The following is an 18,582-nucleotide window of genomic DNA, read 5'->3' on the forward strand; positions in this document are numbered from 1 at the left end:
AGTGGGCTGCAGCTTTGTTGCCTATACTGGGTGCATTGAGACTTACAATCAGAAATATCGCCTTGACAAAAACTGCAGCGTCTTTCAAGCAGAGCTACTGCCTATCCAGATGGCCATTGACTGGATTAATGATAACTTCTACAATATTGTAGTACGCATCTATACAGACTCAATGTCTGCCTGCAACATCATCCACAGTGTGAAGCTGCACCTTGTTGCAGAGAATATTAGGAATAAAATCAATGCCTCTAGCTGCACCTTTGGTGTGTCTTGGACTAGATCCCACCAAGGAACTCTCGGTAACGAGAGAGCAGACTTTCTCGCTAAAGCCGCTGCACTTGACCCCACCATCTGCATCTCTTACCGCAAGCTTAGTCGTAACACCCTTCAGACCATTCTCTGGGAAGAAACAGTCAACCTCTGGCAAACCACCTGGAATCAGAACAGCCACTGCACCACTCACAACTTTATTCCAAACCTATGTGACTTCCTAAGTTTGGACTGGTATATGCCGGATTACCATATCTCTCAACTACTTACTAACCACAGAAAATTTGCGAGCTACCTATACAGGTTTGCTCACAGAACTTCCAATCAATGTCCTACATGTTTCGTTGAAGATGGCACCAAGCACTACCTTTACGATTGTGTTATGATGGACAGTGAGAGAACTGAACTCCGTCTGTTACTTCATGAGATTGGCATTGGATGGCCATGCCAGCTTAAAGACATTGGACTAATCATGAAATCTTCTCCTCTTTCAAAAGACTCACTAGGAAAATAACCCATGTCATGCACCAAATTATCAACTGTTAACATGTAATTCTAAGTTACTAGTAATAATTGTTTATTCCTATTTTCTACAAATGTATCGTGTATTGTACTATTTCCTGTTTCCTACTGTAAATAATTGCCATATGTATTGTACTGCTCATGAACCTTATGATGTATCTGTACTCTAATTGTCGCGAAACAAACCTTGTATGAATTAATACTAACCATTATAATGTATTGTAAATTGACCTCATGTACATATTGGTTACTCCTTCCCTGGTAATGCTTATTACGGGACCAGGGCATGTACTTTCTTTATTTGTACTTTAATAAATTGATTGATTGATTGATTGTGCAGATAGTCCTTGACTATGTAGTATATATTTTCTGGACATTGAATCTCTTGTAAAGTGTATAAAATAAGGGGCCACCATGCGTGGTCAAAGCCCCTTTTATGTCGAGGCTTATTCCGCAACAATACTTCTTTTCTTTTAACGTTTGTTCTATTTCATTTACCGCTTTACAGATAACATCATTGGTTGATCTATTTGGGAGAAACCTGTACTGTTTGACACTTAGGAATTTTCTTTTATTGATTTAAGACATGATCCTTTGGCTAATTAGGAAGTCTAGGACTTTACGAGAACCAGTAGTAAGCTAATCAGTCTGTAGCTCTTCACTATAGGCCTGTCCAAATCATTCCCCTTAGGGATAATCACAAGTTTTGCTTCCTTCCAGATCGTTGGAAAGAGCCTAAACTGGAGGCATAGGTTGTAAAGCTTCACCATATATTCTGGGTTCGTCTCCCAGACTTTATAACAATCTCTGCTACAATTCCATTGGGACCTGGTGCTTTGCCCAGTTTCAATCTGTAGATGGCATTTCCTACTTCCTCCTTTGTGAACTCTGGGTCCATCGTGCTTTTGTACAGGTCATTACCTCTCTCCCTTATTACTCTTTGTTTATGAGTGTCAGTATCTGAATCGTCTCGGGGGAAGAACGTATCCACGAGCTTCTTTACATACTGTGTCTTCAACTCCCTCTGTATGTTTCACCATCCTGTACAGATGTTAAGAAGGTCAGGGTTTTAAGTTTCCTGCACAAGCCTTATAAATAAAGCCCCATGGCTTAGTAGAGCTTTTTATGCAGAACTCCCTCCATGAGCAGAGCTTCTGCCTTTTTATTATATCATTATATATTTTGCAGTTATCCATATATTCAGTTTTCTTTGCCCTATGATCATCATCATTTTGGGCCCTCTGATACCTTCTTCTCAATCGGTTGTTTTTTCTCCTTATCTTTGTTAATTCATTCAATCACCAAGGCACTGCCTTCTGTCCTTTCCATTTTTTCGGAATGTTTTCCTCACAGGCTGTTATTAATATATTATTGAAGGAAGTTATAACTTGATATTTTTTTGAGTTATTCCATTGGAGTAATTAAAAGCTCCACCTTGTATAAATGGCAAATACATTCAGTTCTTGACTTATGACTGCCAAAACTAGTGCAATTAAAAGTAATTTCTGAATTCAAACAATTGGTTGCACTCACTAATGGCATGATGCAATTATTAAATGTTAAATGTAATGAACAATTAAACACACTGTATATAACAATAATTGGTATATTCATTTTTAATAAAATACAAAAATATACACGATACAAAATGTCTTCACAATCACCAGTGACAAACAATCCTTGTCTACAGAGATGACCTTTTTATAGAGGCTATGCCTCCACAATAATGCAAATTGGTTAAAACGTCCTCTGGTGACACTGCCATTGCTAAGTCACAAAGACATTTTGTATCTTCTATATTTTAGTATTTTATTAAAAAATGTAAATTTTGTCAGCCTATTTGAAATGAACTATGAAGGGGGATTGAACAGTTTCTGGAATTGCTGCTAGGGGATGGTTTGTTTGGAAATATTTTTCCCACACTGCATTAGAAAATCTTTCATATGTACAGTCTCCAAATTTCACATCAACCTGGCCAATAGTTAGGTTTTTATAAGCATTGAAGTGAAATATCCCATGTGCCTGTTCATATATGAAAAAAAATTAAATTCAAGCTGTTATCAAATTTTTCCATTCAGAGGAAAAAACTGCAATGGAAATCAAATCCAGGTTGGACAATGTTCTTGTTGATTTATCACCTTCATTTTCCATGGTAAGTTTTTGGGTCTTGTAATTCAAATGGCTGCACAAATGCAAGTGATGAACCACATTTGGGAAATCCAAAAACTGCTACCACTTTAAAAATTGTGGTTAAAATCCACATGTTATTCAAAGATTGTTGAATCAAAATACATGAAAAACTGAGAAAGCTGTGGGCATCTCCTATGAATGAGTAGTTCATATTTTACATAATAAATTGAGTTTAAAAAAGTTGTCTGCAAGTTGGGTGCTGCATTTGCACAGTCCAGAGCAAAAACACATTTGAGCCTGAGTTTCCGCCAAGAGTTTAGAATTATTTAAGAGAAATCCAATGGATTTCAAGCAATGATTTGTGAGAATGGAAGACACCGACTACATTCACAACTACACACCAGAAACAAATATTCAATAAATACATTGGATTGAAAGTGGTGCGCAGGTCCCAAAAAAGGCAAAGACCATTCATTCAGCTGGCGAGTGATAGCATTGGTGTTTTGGGTCACCAAAGGAATTTTGTTAATTGACTATCTTGAGAAAGGAAAAATTGTCACTGGACAATACTACACAACACTTTTGGACAAGTGTTGTATAGTAAGCAACAACAATCCAAAAAATGCCTGGGAATAATAAAAAAAGTGCTTTTTCAGCAAAACAATGTGCCCACTCATTCAAGTGCAGTCATTTAGCAAAAACTAGTAAAAATTAAGTTTGAAATCCTTTTGAATCCATATATTTGCTGGATTTGGCTCCCTCAGACTTATGCCTGTTACTGAAACTTTCCTAGCTGGAAAGAGATTTTGATCCAATGAAGAAATAATTGAGGCTGTAAACAGCTGTTTTCGGGACTTTGGAAAAAACCATTTCTGGGAGGCAATTGAAAAGCTGAAGAAACATTGGATCAAGTGCATTAAGTTTCAAGGGGACTGTGTTGAAAAATACATATAAATAACTTGGAAATCATTTTATTTTGTTTTCATTGTCATTTCAGAAACTTTTCAATCCACCCTAGTATTTGATTTTTTACAATGGCAATGCCACCAGATGATGATTTAACCAATTTGCATTATTGCAGAGGCATAGCCTCTCTACAAAAGGTCATCTCTGTAGATGAAAATTGTTTGTTTGTCACTGGTGATTGTGAAGATGGATATTTGAAGACATTTTGCATCTTCTACATTTTTGTAATTTATTAAAAATGTACATACCATCAGCCAATTTGAAATGGTATATTCATCTTTCTCTATCACTCCAATCTGCATCACTTTGGAAAACCAAAAATAACTTTCTGCAGAGTTGCTCACAGTCTGGATAAAACTGGACAATAAATTTTAACTTTCATAATTCTTCTTGACTTTATACACAATTTTGTTTTATGTTATTTGTCACAATTAAACTAAGAACAAAATATTTCTATCATACCAAGATAAGAAAAAAACAACATTTTCTTTGTACATTTTAATGTTACACATTATTTTTAGAACTTATTAATGTAAGTGCATGTAAGGAATACATTATTATTATTGAGAATTTCTGAAGAATTTGATATGATTTGCCAAATTTGGAAATTAGCTCAATAATAAGCATAAAAAAGTATACAGTACACTTAATAAAGTACAAGAAAAAAGCCAAGTTGATCAGTGTAATCATTCTAACTTATTTAATCATTTATTCTTTTTAGTCTTATTATAAAATTTAATAAATCAAACTTAAGAATAATAAAATTGCTTTAATCTTCACACAGAATTAATCTCCCAAAATGATTTTTGGTTCCTTTGAATCTTTTAATTGCATTTAATAAATATGAAAAATATAAATTCGACTTTACAAAGATAAAAATTTGCATTTTGTCCTTCCTTTTTGCCGTTCACATCATCAACAGTCCTTAAATAATTCACAAAACTTCGGAGAAAACCTTTCTTTTGAGGTTACTGCCTCCGCAAAAGAATGTAAAACAGGTAAAGTGTCCTCTGGTGTTAATGCCACAATCATAATATCACATAAAAAACTAATACAAGTTTATGGCTGGCGTTATTCACATTTAATAAATATAAAAAATATAAATTTGACTTTACAAACACGAAAAGGAAGGACAAAATGCAAAGTTTTATCTTTGTAAAGTTGAATTTATACTTTTTTTTATTTATTAAATATGAATAATGCCAGCCATGTACTTGTATTAGTTTTTTATTTAAAACTTTTAATTGCATTTCTTTAAATATTTTTTAGTGAAAATATCAATTAATTAAAATATTAAATGTTTGAATTTAAATATGTCTAAACACCATTTCAGTATTACATTATGGTATGTATGTAAAGGAGTCAATGTCCGACTGTTATTTTATGTTTTGGGGCGTTATTTTTATTTAATTATTTTCTTTTCGGAGTTCTTTTTATTTAAGGACAAACTCCTAAGCAAAGGACAAAGTTAAAAAGGCAGACTTAGTTTGCATCAGTGACAGATCCTGTAATGCAAAATCATGTAAATTAAAACAGTGTGGAGCTGCACTGAACATTGGATAAAAGACGGCACAGCCAATACAGCCGAGTGTGGTAGCTCCTAGTGACAAAGGATGTAGACACGTCTGTGAGCAGCAATTAGCTAAGCTGTATACTTTGACATAGGTCTCTTTTTGAGGTGGAGATGAAATTTTGGATTTGATATTATAAGTACCACCAGTGGCTGAGTGGTCTCCGTTGCCGCTCATAGCAGTGGTGACTGGACCCTAAACACTGGGAAGTTCAGTCATGGGTTCGTGCCGCAATCGGACAGGCTGGCTGCTTGGAGTTTTCCGGGTTTTCTCTTTGCCAATAACGACTAAATAGGAGGCCAGTTCCCCATAAAAGTCCTCCCAAAAGGCATTCTTTCCCCCCGCGCGCGTGACACATCATTCAAGGAAGAAGGCAATGGCAAACCACTTCCTCAATTCTTGCCAAGAAAACTACATGGACAAGGAAAGACATGTCCATGCAGTCACCAGGAGTCGACAACAACTTGATGGAACTTAACAACAACATTATAAGTACGATTTTCTTTGATTGATTGTTGATTCTTGTTGCTACTTTGTAAATTGGTCGAATATTCAATTAATTAACTGTTGGTACAATTAACCAATTATTATTTTCTTATTTCAGTATAATAAAAACTTATATTTATTGTGAACTGTTACTTATATGTTTTTGAAATTATTATTAATTTTTGATTTTAAAAGTCCAGGCCTGGTACTTGAACCCTAACATTGTGTAACCCCTTTGTTTTTGTAAATGGTATATATATGTATGTATAGGAATTAATTGCAATATATACGCTTGTGCACAACATTTGGAACTGTGTCCAATTATCACCATTATTTTTTGTATTCAACTTATAAAGAAATTCTGCTGTAAAGTGGGGATATTTAACAATTTGCTAACAATTATACTATTGTCCATCGTAGAATTCTAATGTCACTTCAATGGCACCAACAGTAAACATTACTCTGAACATTCTACATTTTTGAAAAACAGAATTAACACACAAACAGAATTTTGTATTTATTAAACTTTGTTGTTTTCTGACTTTGCTTTAAAGCATTTTTCAATTATTTTAAGAAGAAACTTATAAGCATGTTAGTAAAAACATTAAATCAAAAACAGAAACATCAATTATCCACAGGGACTTTACCTGTGTTGTTAATTGACTTCTGCATTATATCTTTCAAATGCAATTCATTATAAGTGTGTATTGATTTTCTATGAATCAGACAAAGTATTTGTATGAGTGGAGAATAGTATAAAAATGGAAAATGTAATCAGTATGTGACCATTATAAATATTTAGTCATGAAACTAAGCCAGACTAGAAGAGCTAACTAATCAACAAGAAACAGGAAAAACAATAAAAAATACTTTAAGAGACTTTATAAAGTATAGTGGCATGCCAAAAACTCAAAGTAAATAGAATATTCATAACACCACAGTGAGAAGTCTAGTAGGCATTACCATATAAAGCTAAAATATAGGGAATAACAAAAACAGGCCAAGTGCAGTTGAAATGGATTCACTGACAAGATTATACAGATCATTATTCATGCACAAAATAAAAAAATGAAAAAGTTAAAGGATTAATGAAAATATACTGTAGATATATTTTCATTACTACCATAGAATCTCATTTTAACAGACTGCTTGAGCCACTGAAATTCATCTTTGTTCCAAGAATCCTTTATATTGTGAAGAACAAATTTCCTGCATATCCAGGAAAATATCCATTATTTGAAAAAATTTCTGTTTTTGACCCCATTACAAATAAGAAATATCAGTACTTTAAATTATTCAGTTTCTTGAGATCTCTACTCTTTATTCTATGGAAATACTTATGTTACAAGATTATATACTACACCATACATATGTATGATAAAGCTGTCAAGAAACTATATATACTGTAAACACAAATAGGCAAATTACATATGCTCATTAGCACTCCACTCAACTTTGCAATTTGTTAAAAAATTTGTCCATCTTTGTTTTTGTGCTGCTTTTCTGCCTACTGAACACAACTGCTTGATATTAGCGATGTCATGTACAGTCTGTTTATGCCGAAACTCATCAGGGAGAGGTCTTCATGACTTGGAAAGATGATGGCCTCACTAAATTTTGGCACTACACTTGGACCAGCATCAGAATGGCTCCTCCTCAATCCTATTGGCCTGCTGACACTTTTCATGTGATTCTTTAATTGTACATATCCCAGATGCAACAAATGCATCATATAACTCTACAAATTCCTGGAAACACCCAAGTAAATGTTGAAAAAATGCAAAGTTTACAAGAGATGAATCTAGAAAAAAAAAATCCATTATTCTGAGTTTTGGATTTGCTAAAAAGAGATAAAATATTGATTTCATGGGACCTGGAAAAAAAATCTGTTAATTTGCAATCCTTTAAAATAAGATTCTACTTTATCTGCTTTAAATGTTTCTGATGCCTCAAGAGTCCTAATGTGTTTATTTCTAAAGTTGGTATGGATCATCTAAGCCATCTAAATGTACTTACATTCCTGGCTCTATTTCAAACATGTCTAGTACAGTCATTAATTTCCTTTTCTCAATAGAACATTTCTGTTCTTTCAATCTATGTGCTAATGACCTACAAGAGGATCCTATATTTAGTTGTTCATAAGCATGACGACCAAATCAGGACACTAGAAGCTGTTAAGATATTCAAATATGAAAAGAGGGGCAATTGCAACAATTTAAAAAATGAAGAAAAATTATTTTATGCCTGAAATCTTTATTCTAACAGGAACAGTCAGTATAGAAAATTATTAAAAAAAACTTTTTTTTCGTTTTATGATTTTTCAAATAATTTTAAGAATGTTCATTTTCTGCATTCCATTTGAGAACACTTTAACCTGAAGAAGATCTCCTTTTGTAAATTGAAAACAATTGTGTTTTATGTGCATTAAACTTATGTGGAATTTTACTTTTAATATAAAGGTTCAATTGTGTACTGTTTTAGGATCAGTATATTCTTTATTTAAAATTTACTTGTTTTATATATTTCCTATTTAAAGCAGCCAATAAAAGATGATGCTTCAACCATAAGGATGCAGAATGGCTATTGTCAGCTTGGAAGATGATGTCTGATATAGTTGGAACAGACAAGATAAAACAACAAGAACTGAGATAAATAGAAATTCTTCAAAATTAAATCAAGAAAAGCTTACATAACATTAATACCACCCATAGTTTTAAATATGTTCTGGTTATTCCTACAATTTTGTTTTGTCTGTAAAAGTAAGTTCCAGACTTTTTATGGATGCTTTAGTTATTCAGTGAAATATTAATATAATGAATGCCAGTTTAATGAAATTTTCAGTATAACAAATATATCTTGGATCCCACACAAATTTCCTATTCAGCTTAATGCAAAAACATTTTAGTTTAATGAATACCATTATAATGAAATCTATAAATGCATAAATCATTCATTATTAGTAAATGATGATTATTATGTCAAACAGTCTGGCAACATTAAAATTAATAATGTCTAGTTCAACTGGCAGCACTAATTTTAATCCTTAGTTTTGGTTTTGTTTTGATGTTATTACTCTACAGTTTATTTCTTTTTAAGTTTACAAGAAAAAATAGAGAAAAACAAAAAATGATAGCAGTTTTCTTTGGAGAGAATAATAAAATATTAGATAACAAGCAGAAAGGAATTAAACAAAAGATGTGACTGAAGGCCTACTGAAATGCTGTGTCGCAGTACTGGATTTTTATAAAAAAAAACTTTGATTAAAGAGACAACATGCACAAAATTTAGACTTCTTTTACCAGAAAATAATTGCTTTAAGCAGAAATAACAATTAGTGAGACAGAATTCCAACTAATTGGTACTACTATATTGTTATTTTAGTCGTTTGCTTGAGATAATTTTTGATAATTTTTTTTATTACAGATTAATTTTGTTCTAATTTAATTTAATTTACATTCTGAAAATGTGAAATTTGCTTTCATATAAATACAAATAGACAAATTGTATTTTAAAATATTTTCTTACTTAAAAATGTAAGCAATTTTTTTTGTTATCAATAATTTTTTTTTATCCTTGCATTTTTTAACCATATTTCAATATAATAAAATTTCAGTATTTATCATACCTCAACAGAAACAGTTTGTCAATAGTTTCTGATGCCTGACTTTCTTCAACCAAATTGATGCAAGCCAAACTCATAGCTGATCAGAGAAAAGAGGCATTGGTACTGTATTGCAAGAAATGTTCCTCAACTATAATTTATACTATCAAAATGTAGTTGCTGAGCTATGAATTTGTAATTGATACTTTTGGTCCATAATATGAAGTAGAGATTTTGACAGAAAATTATTTGAGATAAACATGGAAAATATATTGGATTTAGGCTGAAAATGCAGGGGAAAAATAAATTTTGAGATAAACATGATTGGGATTGACAGGTTCAACTGTATTATAAGATTTGTGTGTTTATAAATTTTCATTTGTCTCTGATGAAAACAATAATTTTATTGATCAAATTGCCTTCAGTGGCTGGCTTTTGAAATTTGAATTGATATATTCAAATTAGGCTATTAGTTCAATAAAATGTTTAATTTGTAAGTTTTACCTGAAAATAGCCCATAGGACCAAAAACATTTCTGTTGTGATAAATTAAATACTAGAACATAACTCAAAAGTTCATCTTTTTTTGTAAACTCCTAATTCTAGTTTTCTGCTTATTTGCAGTTGTAAAACATATTTAACTTACATTACTAAGTGGTTTCAAACCTACTGATCCATATTCAGAGTCAACAACACCACTATCTTCTATTTGAAAATTCTGCATCTTCAGAATATTTTTCAAGCCTGCTTGACAATGTGCATGCTCAAAAAATTCTTTCTTTCATCTCAAATTCTTCAACATTCTACTCTTCTTGATGCTATTTTCTCACCATCCACTTCCATGTCCCTGACAATTTATCCACATCTCTCATATTAATCACCTCACTTCTTAAACTTTCTTCATAAAAATTAACTTTTTCCATCATCCATAAGTTCATTTAATCATGAATTGCCATTAAGTCCTGTCCCATCAAAATTTAATTTCACATCCTTATCATAAGCAATCATGCTAAGAATCATACTTCCTTTAGCTTTTCTATGTTCCTTTATTCTTATTTTTGAACCTCATCTCATAGTGCTTAAAAACTTTTTGCACATTTTCAACTGGAATTTTATATATACCTCCTTGGTTATAATCATTAAGTCTCTCTTTCTCATTCCATGCCAAATATTGAGTTTCTTTTAAAAGCTATATTTTTCCCATTTCTCTCTCAATCTTTTGATATAAGTTTTTATTGTTTTGTTTCACATAGTGAATGGACATCCTCTTCCTCTTTTTTCATAATTTTATTCATGTGTACATATTCTATTAAACTCTCTACTTGTTGTCTCCTTAAACCATACATTCTTCCAAATCTGCAGATCACTGCTAACTCTTTCTGTAAATCTCCTTGTCGTTGTGTTGCCTTTTCTGTTCTGTGTATCTCTAAACCAGTTGTGAGCAATCCTTGCCCTGAGAGGTCCGGCTATGCAACTCCATGCTTTTGCAATGTAATTTTACTTTTTTTGTTTTCTGCTTTGTGCCATTATGCAATCCAAATTAAGCTGATATTCATGATGATGAGCATTCAAACTAGACTATTTTAATATTTTTCTGGTCTAAACTTCATATTACTATGTGTGTGAATTTTTCTCTTTAATCCGATCAAATCAGTTCGTTTTGATCTGATTTGATTGGATTAAAGAGACAAATTCACAACAAAATAGCAGCTACCATAAGTGATATTTTCATATTACTAGTTTGTATATTATTAGTATGTATTGTTTTAGTATCTAGTGTACTGGCAGTTATGGAGTATGTTAGTATTTGGCAGGCTTAAAGCCTGCAACTCCATAAGAAAAAATGCATATGTCCCACTGAAACTTACTAAATTCACTTGCGGTTGGGAAAATAGTGGTTGTTATAAAGGAAGAAAAATAACATAAATCTTACAGAGTAAATTTCATCAGGATAAGGAATGATCACCTTATAAAAATTGTAGAAAGAGAAGTTTCAACATGTTATGATCCACAATTGACTAGGTAGTAATTACTGTATGGTGTCTGTGGATGTGATAATTCCTAGAGAATTAAAATGTTTTTGATTGGTTATATGTTGAAATAGGGATATTAAGGTTTTAACATCTTTGTTCTTAATTACCATTTCCTCTCATTTATTTTAAATAGCATATATTCATTTAGCATGATTTAAATAAATTTAATAATAAATTTATGCTAGGCATTTCATTATAACAATGTTTCAGTTAAATTGGGGAAAAAAAAATTACTTACAATATGTTCATGAGCAGAAAATATTAAATGAGGTTGAACAAATGAAAGAACCTAGAAATATATTTTAATATATATATGAATTAATTCAAGTTATATTTTTAAATTATAACTGAAGTTGTCTATTTATAAGCTAAAATTTTTAAAATCAAAACTTTTATGTAAGTTATGTTATTGATAAATGTTTGGCTAGAAGAAAACAAGTTTTGATTGTTTACTTATATCTTTATGATGATATATTATTCTGGTAAATAGCTTATTTCCATTAATAATAGATAATTATTTAAACTTAACAGTTTTGAAATAAAACTTTTTTAGAATTTGATCAATTAAAATAGTAAGATAAGTTAAAATTATCATTTGAAAGTATAACAATATTGTCTTCAAATACTGTAATTATCAGAATAATTAGAGACTAAAAAGACAAATTTTGAAATACATGTAATAACCAAATTATATGAAAATATATAACACTATATAGTGTATATTCATGTTAACAATGTCTTTTAATCCTGAAAGTAGTAATAAAATAATAAAAATTAATTGAAAAATAATCAGTATTTCAGTTATTTTCCATTAAGAACATAATATTTAAATATTATTTATAAAAAAGCAATTTATAATAATATAATAAACTTGAACATAAAATTAACATCAATTTGTTTTTATGATAAATTGAATGTTTTAAGCTTTTTCCGATTTTTATTTACAATAATACAATGATAAAAAATTTTGCATAACTATCAAAATGTTTGGTAATGCATAATATTGTAGAATTCTGTCAGAGGGCAATTAAGTTCAAAAATAAAATTGAAGATAAAGTCTGTTAAAAAAAAAGGAATCACCATTTATTCACCATCCTTAATTGCCACCTGATGAAATTCTGCAATTAAAATTGTTTTGTAATAATTTGTCACCAGGAAGCAGCTGAAAATCTACATTTACCAGCACCTATTTTTAGTAGACCCCATCCTACCGTCCCCAAATGGTAAGGGTGGAAGGAAAGAAGAAATCTGTGGCATCACCAATTCTGATTTTTAAACTTGTGTTTTTAATTGGATATTTTTTGTATTTAAAGGAAGTTTTAATTTTGATGGCCAAGTAGCCTCAAAGAAAGGTTGGTCGTCAAAAGTTTGTATTCTGGAACACTGGAAGTGCATAAATGGCAATTCCTTTTTTAAACAGACTTTTAAATGCATAATATTCTTTAATAGAAATACAGGGTCTTCCAAAATGAATGCTACCATTATAAATTACTAAAATTATGTTAATTATTACCTGAGAAGTAAGCAATCTACACTGATGGATAGTGTAACTGTCCAAGTTTCATTTTTCATCTTCATTCAAGTGTCTTGTCTACTACTTCTAGGAAGCACTATAAATGAAAATGAAGACACTGCAACAGAGATGTTTTGTCTGCAGTTTGCAGAGCTGGAGTCGCTCATCATCGTACAACATGAGTAATCTGAAAGAAATGTAGAACTGTGGGCTGCTGTGGGAGGAGTGACGATGGATATACTGTAGTGAGTGTAGGAAGAATTTGAGTATCAGTTGAATGTGTGCCGTGTGACAGATTCACATATTGAAAAATTGCAATGGGTAAATGTGACAATTTTCCAATGTTTTAAAGTACAAGTATAACAGACACAGCGAAGCCTGATATGTATATAGAAACATCACCAAAGATTGCATAAATGTTTGGGCTATATTCTGCTAATTTTAAAGATTAATACAAAGTAATTTGCTATTAGAGGTAAATGTTAGGCACCATCTCTTAACTAAATTAATAACTACAATTTTAATAATTTATTAAAAAATTTAGAACCATTTGGAAGATAACTGCATAAGGTTGTATCTAAAATTTAAATACATCTGGACGTGAAAGCTTGCTTGAGATCAGGGTGGCGCAATTGGCAAGTGCACAGCACAACAAGCAGAGGCTGCGGGTTTATTCCCCACCCCGGGTCAGTTCTTTTCTTCCAGATGATTCTAAATTATTTAATAAATTATTAAAATTATAATTATTAATTTAGTTAAGAGATGGTGACTAACGTCTACCTCTAATAGCAAATTACTTGTTATTACTTGCAACATTTGTGGAGTATTGGCAAGAATTGCAGTATTGTCAGCATACATTAACACATGTATGTCCACTTGATCAAAGTGAGAAATTCCCACTTTAAAATTAGCAGAATTATACCTGGAACATTTAGGTGATCATTTGTCTATGTTTTAATGTACATTGTTACATTCTCAGATAATAATTAACATAATTATAATTTAAAATAGTGACATTTTTTTGGAAGACAAATAATCATTTTTAATGAATTTCAAGAGATTTCAATTACCAATAAACTAATTATATATTTCCAAGACTTAAATCTCATCAAATACTTTTTCCTGTTTTCTTCAAATTTCATAAAATAAAAAAATATGTTCCCAAATTTCATACACTTGCATGTTACAGTTACTACAAATTCTATCAGAATCTATTATTAGTCTACTATTATATGTCAAAATATAATTTTGATCACATCTCAGCTGTAGAATTAATCATTTTACATAATAATTTATGTCCATAAACAAATAATCTTTATAAAGGTTGTTTAAATATGCAGTAAATAAAAATGCTTTCCTGCAGTGACTGATCTCCTTGTATGCTTTATTCACAACACACTTTCAGAATTAATGTTTGATAGTTTTCAATCAAATGAGGATCCTGAGACAACCATAAAAAGGAGAAACTGTGTCGATCTAAAAGATTTTTCAGTGCCAACATCCAATTATATGTATAACTGTCCATTTTTGAACCTAATTTATAAAGCTTGTTGTACATTAATTTAATGTAACTGTTATCCTCCAATTTCAAAAGTCTAATCCAAAATAAAATTATTCTTTTTATTACAATTGTCAATACTCTAGAAATACAGAACTCCAAATGGAAGATGTAAGCTAGAATTTTTTGATATAACATAAAAATTTTTCAAAGATATAAAGCAAGAATTATTTCCATTTTATCATAATAAGTAATTGCCCATACAGAAGCACACACACACACACACACAATCTTTTATTTAGGTACATATAAAACGTACATTTCCGGTACCGCATAGGCATAACCGGATTAGTTATATTTGTAACTATATTCAACAATTATTTAATAACAAATCATGAGTTTTTAATTAAAGTTTTCATACAGAAGCAGCATAAAGTAATAAAAATAATATCATTGATTGAAATAATTTTATATAAATATGAGTGAAATTAATTTTAGCTCTTGAAAGAATCAGCCACATAGAACACAGTGCCATTTTAGCCTTCCTTATACTATAATTTTTGGCATGTAAAAATTATCAAGAAAACAAAAATAAAACTTCCAGATAATTATAATATGAGACAACTTGTAAACGTTGGTTATTAAGAAACCATCTCTTTCTGAGTGATAGTCTACTGCCTTTCTTGAATACCATTACTTAAGTTTCTAAAACATTTATAAATAATCCATTGTCACAAATTCCTCTAAAATTGCAATTTTCTTTTGCAACATTTGTGGAGTATTGGCAAGAATTGCAGTATTGTCAGCATACATTAACACATGTATGTCCACTTGATCAAAGTGAGAAATTCCCAGTAATTCAAATTTAGCAAGTTGCACTATCAAACTACAGTCGACCCCCCATAACGCGAGTTCATATAATGCGGATTCGTATATCATGGCAAAAAAATTGCAACCGTATTCGTATAAAGACACTAAAAGAGACTCGTAAAATGTGGTAAAACGTCATCGCTGACTCGTGTCGCGACAGGATTGGTCGAATCTGGACCAATAGTGGATGAGCAGCCAAACTACTTACACACTACGAAGAGTTTAGGCAGGTAAGTTGAGTTTACTATCATCTGTACAATATATAAATTAGGTATTGTAAGTCTAATACAGTACTGTAATTTTATACATTTTTTGTAAAAAAACATTTCTTATTCAACTGCCATAAAAATTATTTCTATTAATGATGTCTCCAAAGTTCAACGAATTTTTCGCAGAAAAATAACTTTTTTCTGCCCGCAGTTTGTTGCGCTGAAAATGTAAAATGTGCCCACTGTTTGGTGCGCTGCTCTGCGACAAAAACAAACTTAAGCAATGGCGTCGTTGAATGGTGCGCACTCTGTAAGAATCTTACATTTTTTGTTTATAGCATAGTTTATATGAATTATTCCCAAAAAATTATATGTGTTTTGGAAATGTTGAGTCAAATTATTCTAGAATCGATTAATTTTATGGAAGAAAACCTTTCAAACAGTCATAGTCCATAAACTGCACACAGGCCGGGCTGTGATTGGCTCATGTATTTAAGGATTCCTACAACGTGAAATTCTTATAAAGTGGAACGTATCTATCGTATTATAGGGGGTCGACTGTATTAACATATAAGTTAAAAAGCAGTGGGCTCAGAATCTCACCCTGCAAAACTCCAATGTCAATGTCAAATGAATCGGTTGTTTCAGCTATTATCTTTACTCTTGCAGTAGCTTTGGAATATATATCAATGAAAAGGCCAAGAAACTGTTTATTCATACCTATTTTCTGTAAGAGAAACCATAAAACTTTATGATTAATGGTATCGTAGACAGATCTAAAGTCCACAAAAACAGCATAAAATTTTCCTCTCCTTTTCTGCAGTTTTGCTTGAACCAATCTATTTAGTACAAACATTTCGTCTTGATAAGATTGGCCAGGCCAAAAACCTGCTTGTTCCCAACATCAANGGCCTTCCTCAGGAAATACCAACTGGAAAAACCGTTCTATAAATAGAACTTAGCTGACTTTAAAATTTTTTAAAAGAACGAAAACAGCTGTGATGTATTGTGTATGATGTATATTATGAGGTATAAGTGACTGACGCACACGGCTGTGACGCACTTCTGCCAAAAGTGCGATTTCTATGCCTTAGAAAAGCAATTAGAAATACCAGAAGTCTTATGTACCATAGAATAAAGTTCCTCATTAACTTAGAGGAGGAATTATATCAACAGGACAGCAACATCCTGAAGTATGTTAATGCTACGGTCATAGATCTAGAAACATCCGTTCGATGTAGATTGAGACGTAGATATGAGAAAAAGATCACATGGATAAATAAAATGCAAAGGAAACATCCCAAACCACAAATCGACAATGTTATAGTTTGCTGGGACAACATTGCACCTCCTGAATACTTCCATAAAACCTTCCAATTTGATCCAATGTTCATGCCCCAGCCTGCGGCACATAATCCAGTCTCAGTTATAACGAATATGAAAAAAATTGCTATCTTCTGGAAATAATAAATGTCCAGATTACAACAAAGACTATCTTGGATGGAAAGTGCTATTCGCGATCGAGGAACATAAACACCAACCAGAAAGTGGTACATTTTGGCAATACATTGAAAGAAGAAGAAATTGGCTCAGAGCACAGAACATCACAATGATCAAGGCTGATAAGAGCAAGGCAGTCGTGCTCATGAAAAGATCTACCTACATCGATACATTGCAGCAATACGTAGTGGACACACAATGTCAACTCTCAGATGCCACATATATAACAAAACTACAAAGTCGTGTCACTAAGTTTACATGCACTGGTCTTGCAAACACACTTGGCCTGAGACATGCGGTAGTCAGCTCTTCTGACACTCCACGTCTGTTCGCCTTTGCTAAAACGCATAAACCCAGTCAACAATGTCAACAATTACGTCCAGTGATCGATAAAGCCAGATCACCAACATTCGTATTGGAACAACGGATACATCACATGTTAAGGCACCACCTACATTCGTACACGTACACGATCTCAAATTCAGGTGCCCTTCTCTCTAAACTGGCAGTCATTAGTTTAAATGGAGACGAATACCTCACAGTCTTCGATTTTGTTTCCACGTTTCTGTCTATAACTGTGGTTCTTAACCTGTGGTCCATGGACCACTGGTGGTCCCGGAAAGCACCTGAAGTGGTTTGCGAAGTTATCCCAAAATTATTAAATATATGACGAGTTGATGACAATGTGCAGTATGTCAAGGTTACAGCCGATAGCGGATTGGGCTGGGGTATGGTGTGTGGTCAGGAAATATGAAATTGGAAGGCACTAGCAATAAATTTGCATTTGAAAATAAAATCAGTGCGTTTATCGCTAAAATCGACCTATGGATCAGCAAAGTCGAAAGAGTGAATTTTTCTGCATTTGATACATTGAACCCAATTATTGATTGACAGTGTGCCGAGATTAAAGAACAAATACAAAAGAACATTACATTTCATTTGCAAAGCTTGAAAAATGAATTTAATCGCTATTTCCTGACTGCAAGGACAAAGGTATTCAGAAACTGATTTGCAATCCTTTCATAGTCAACATTTCTGAGGTGCCGGATGAAATACAAGAAGAGTTAATTGAAATGCAACATGATAGTAACTGCAAGGATACATTTGAGACAGGAAGTAACTTTAAAGAGTCTTGGAACCAAAAAGCTATTGCTTTCCCTAAAATTCGAGAAATTGCTTTACGGTACCTAACTTTATTTCCAACTACATATTTATGCAAGCAAGGATTCTCAGTGCTTTTGATAATTAAAAATAAACATCGAAATTGGTTGGATGCCAGTGCCGACATGCGTTTGCTTTGAGTAGCACTGAACCAAGAATTCAGCAGTTGGTAAACAGTATGCAGTCACAAAAATCACACTAAAATAATATAATTAATGTAACACTGTCGCAAATAATACAATACTCTTGGTTC

General features: G+C 32.0%; 1 protein-coding gene across 1 annotated transcript in view; it reads right to left on the reverse strand.

Annotated features, from left to right (window-relative positions):
• Nucleotides 1-18,582, reverse strand: part of LOC111612568 — a gene marked incomplete at its 5' end in the record, with an annotated part of 55,858 nt that overhangs the window by 15,755 nt on the left and 21,521 nt on the right. Inside the window, one exon of the mRNA XM_023353799.1 lies at nucleotides 11,817-11,867. Within this exon, the coding sequence (XP_023209567.1) occupies nucleotides 11,817-11,867 (51 nt within the window). The remainder of the gene's footprint in view (nucleotides 1-11,816; nucleotides 11,868-18,582) is intronic.

This window comes from Centruroides sculpturatus, unplaced genomic scaffold, assembly GCF_000671375.1.
Source record: "Centruroides sculpturatus isolate CEXI.00-Female unplaced genomic scaffold, Cexi_2.0 scaffold1664, whole genome shotgun sequence".
In the NCBI taxonomy this organism is placed as follows: Eukaryota; Metazoa; Arthropoda; class Arachnida; order Scorpiones; family Buthidae; genus Centruroides; species Centruroides sculpturatus.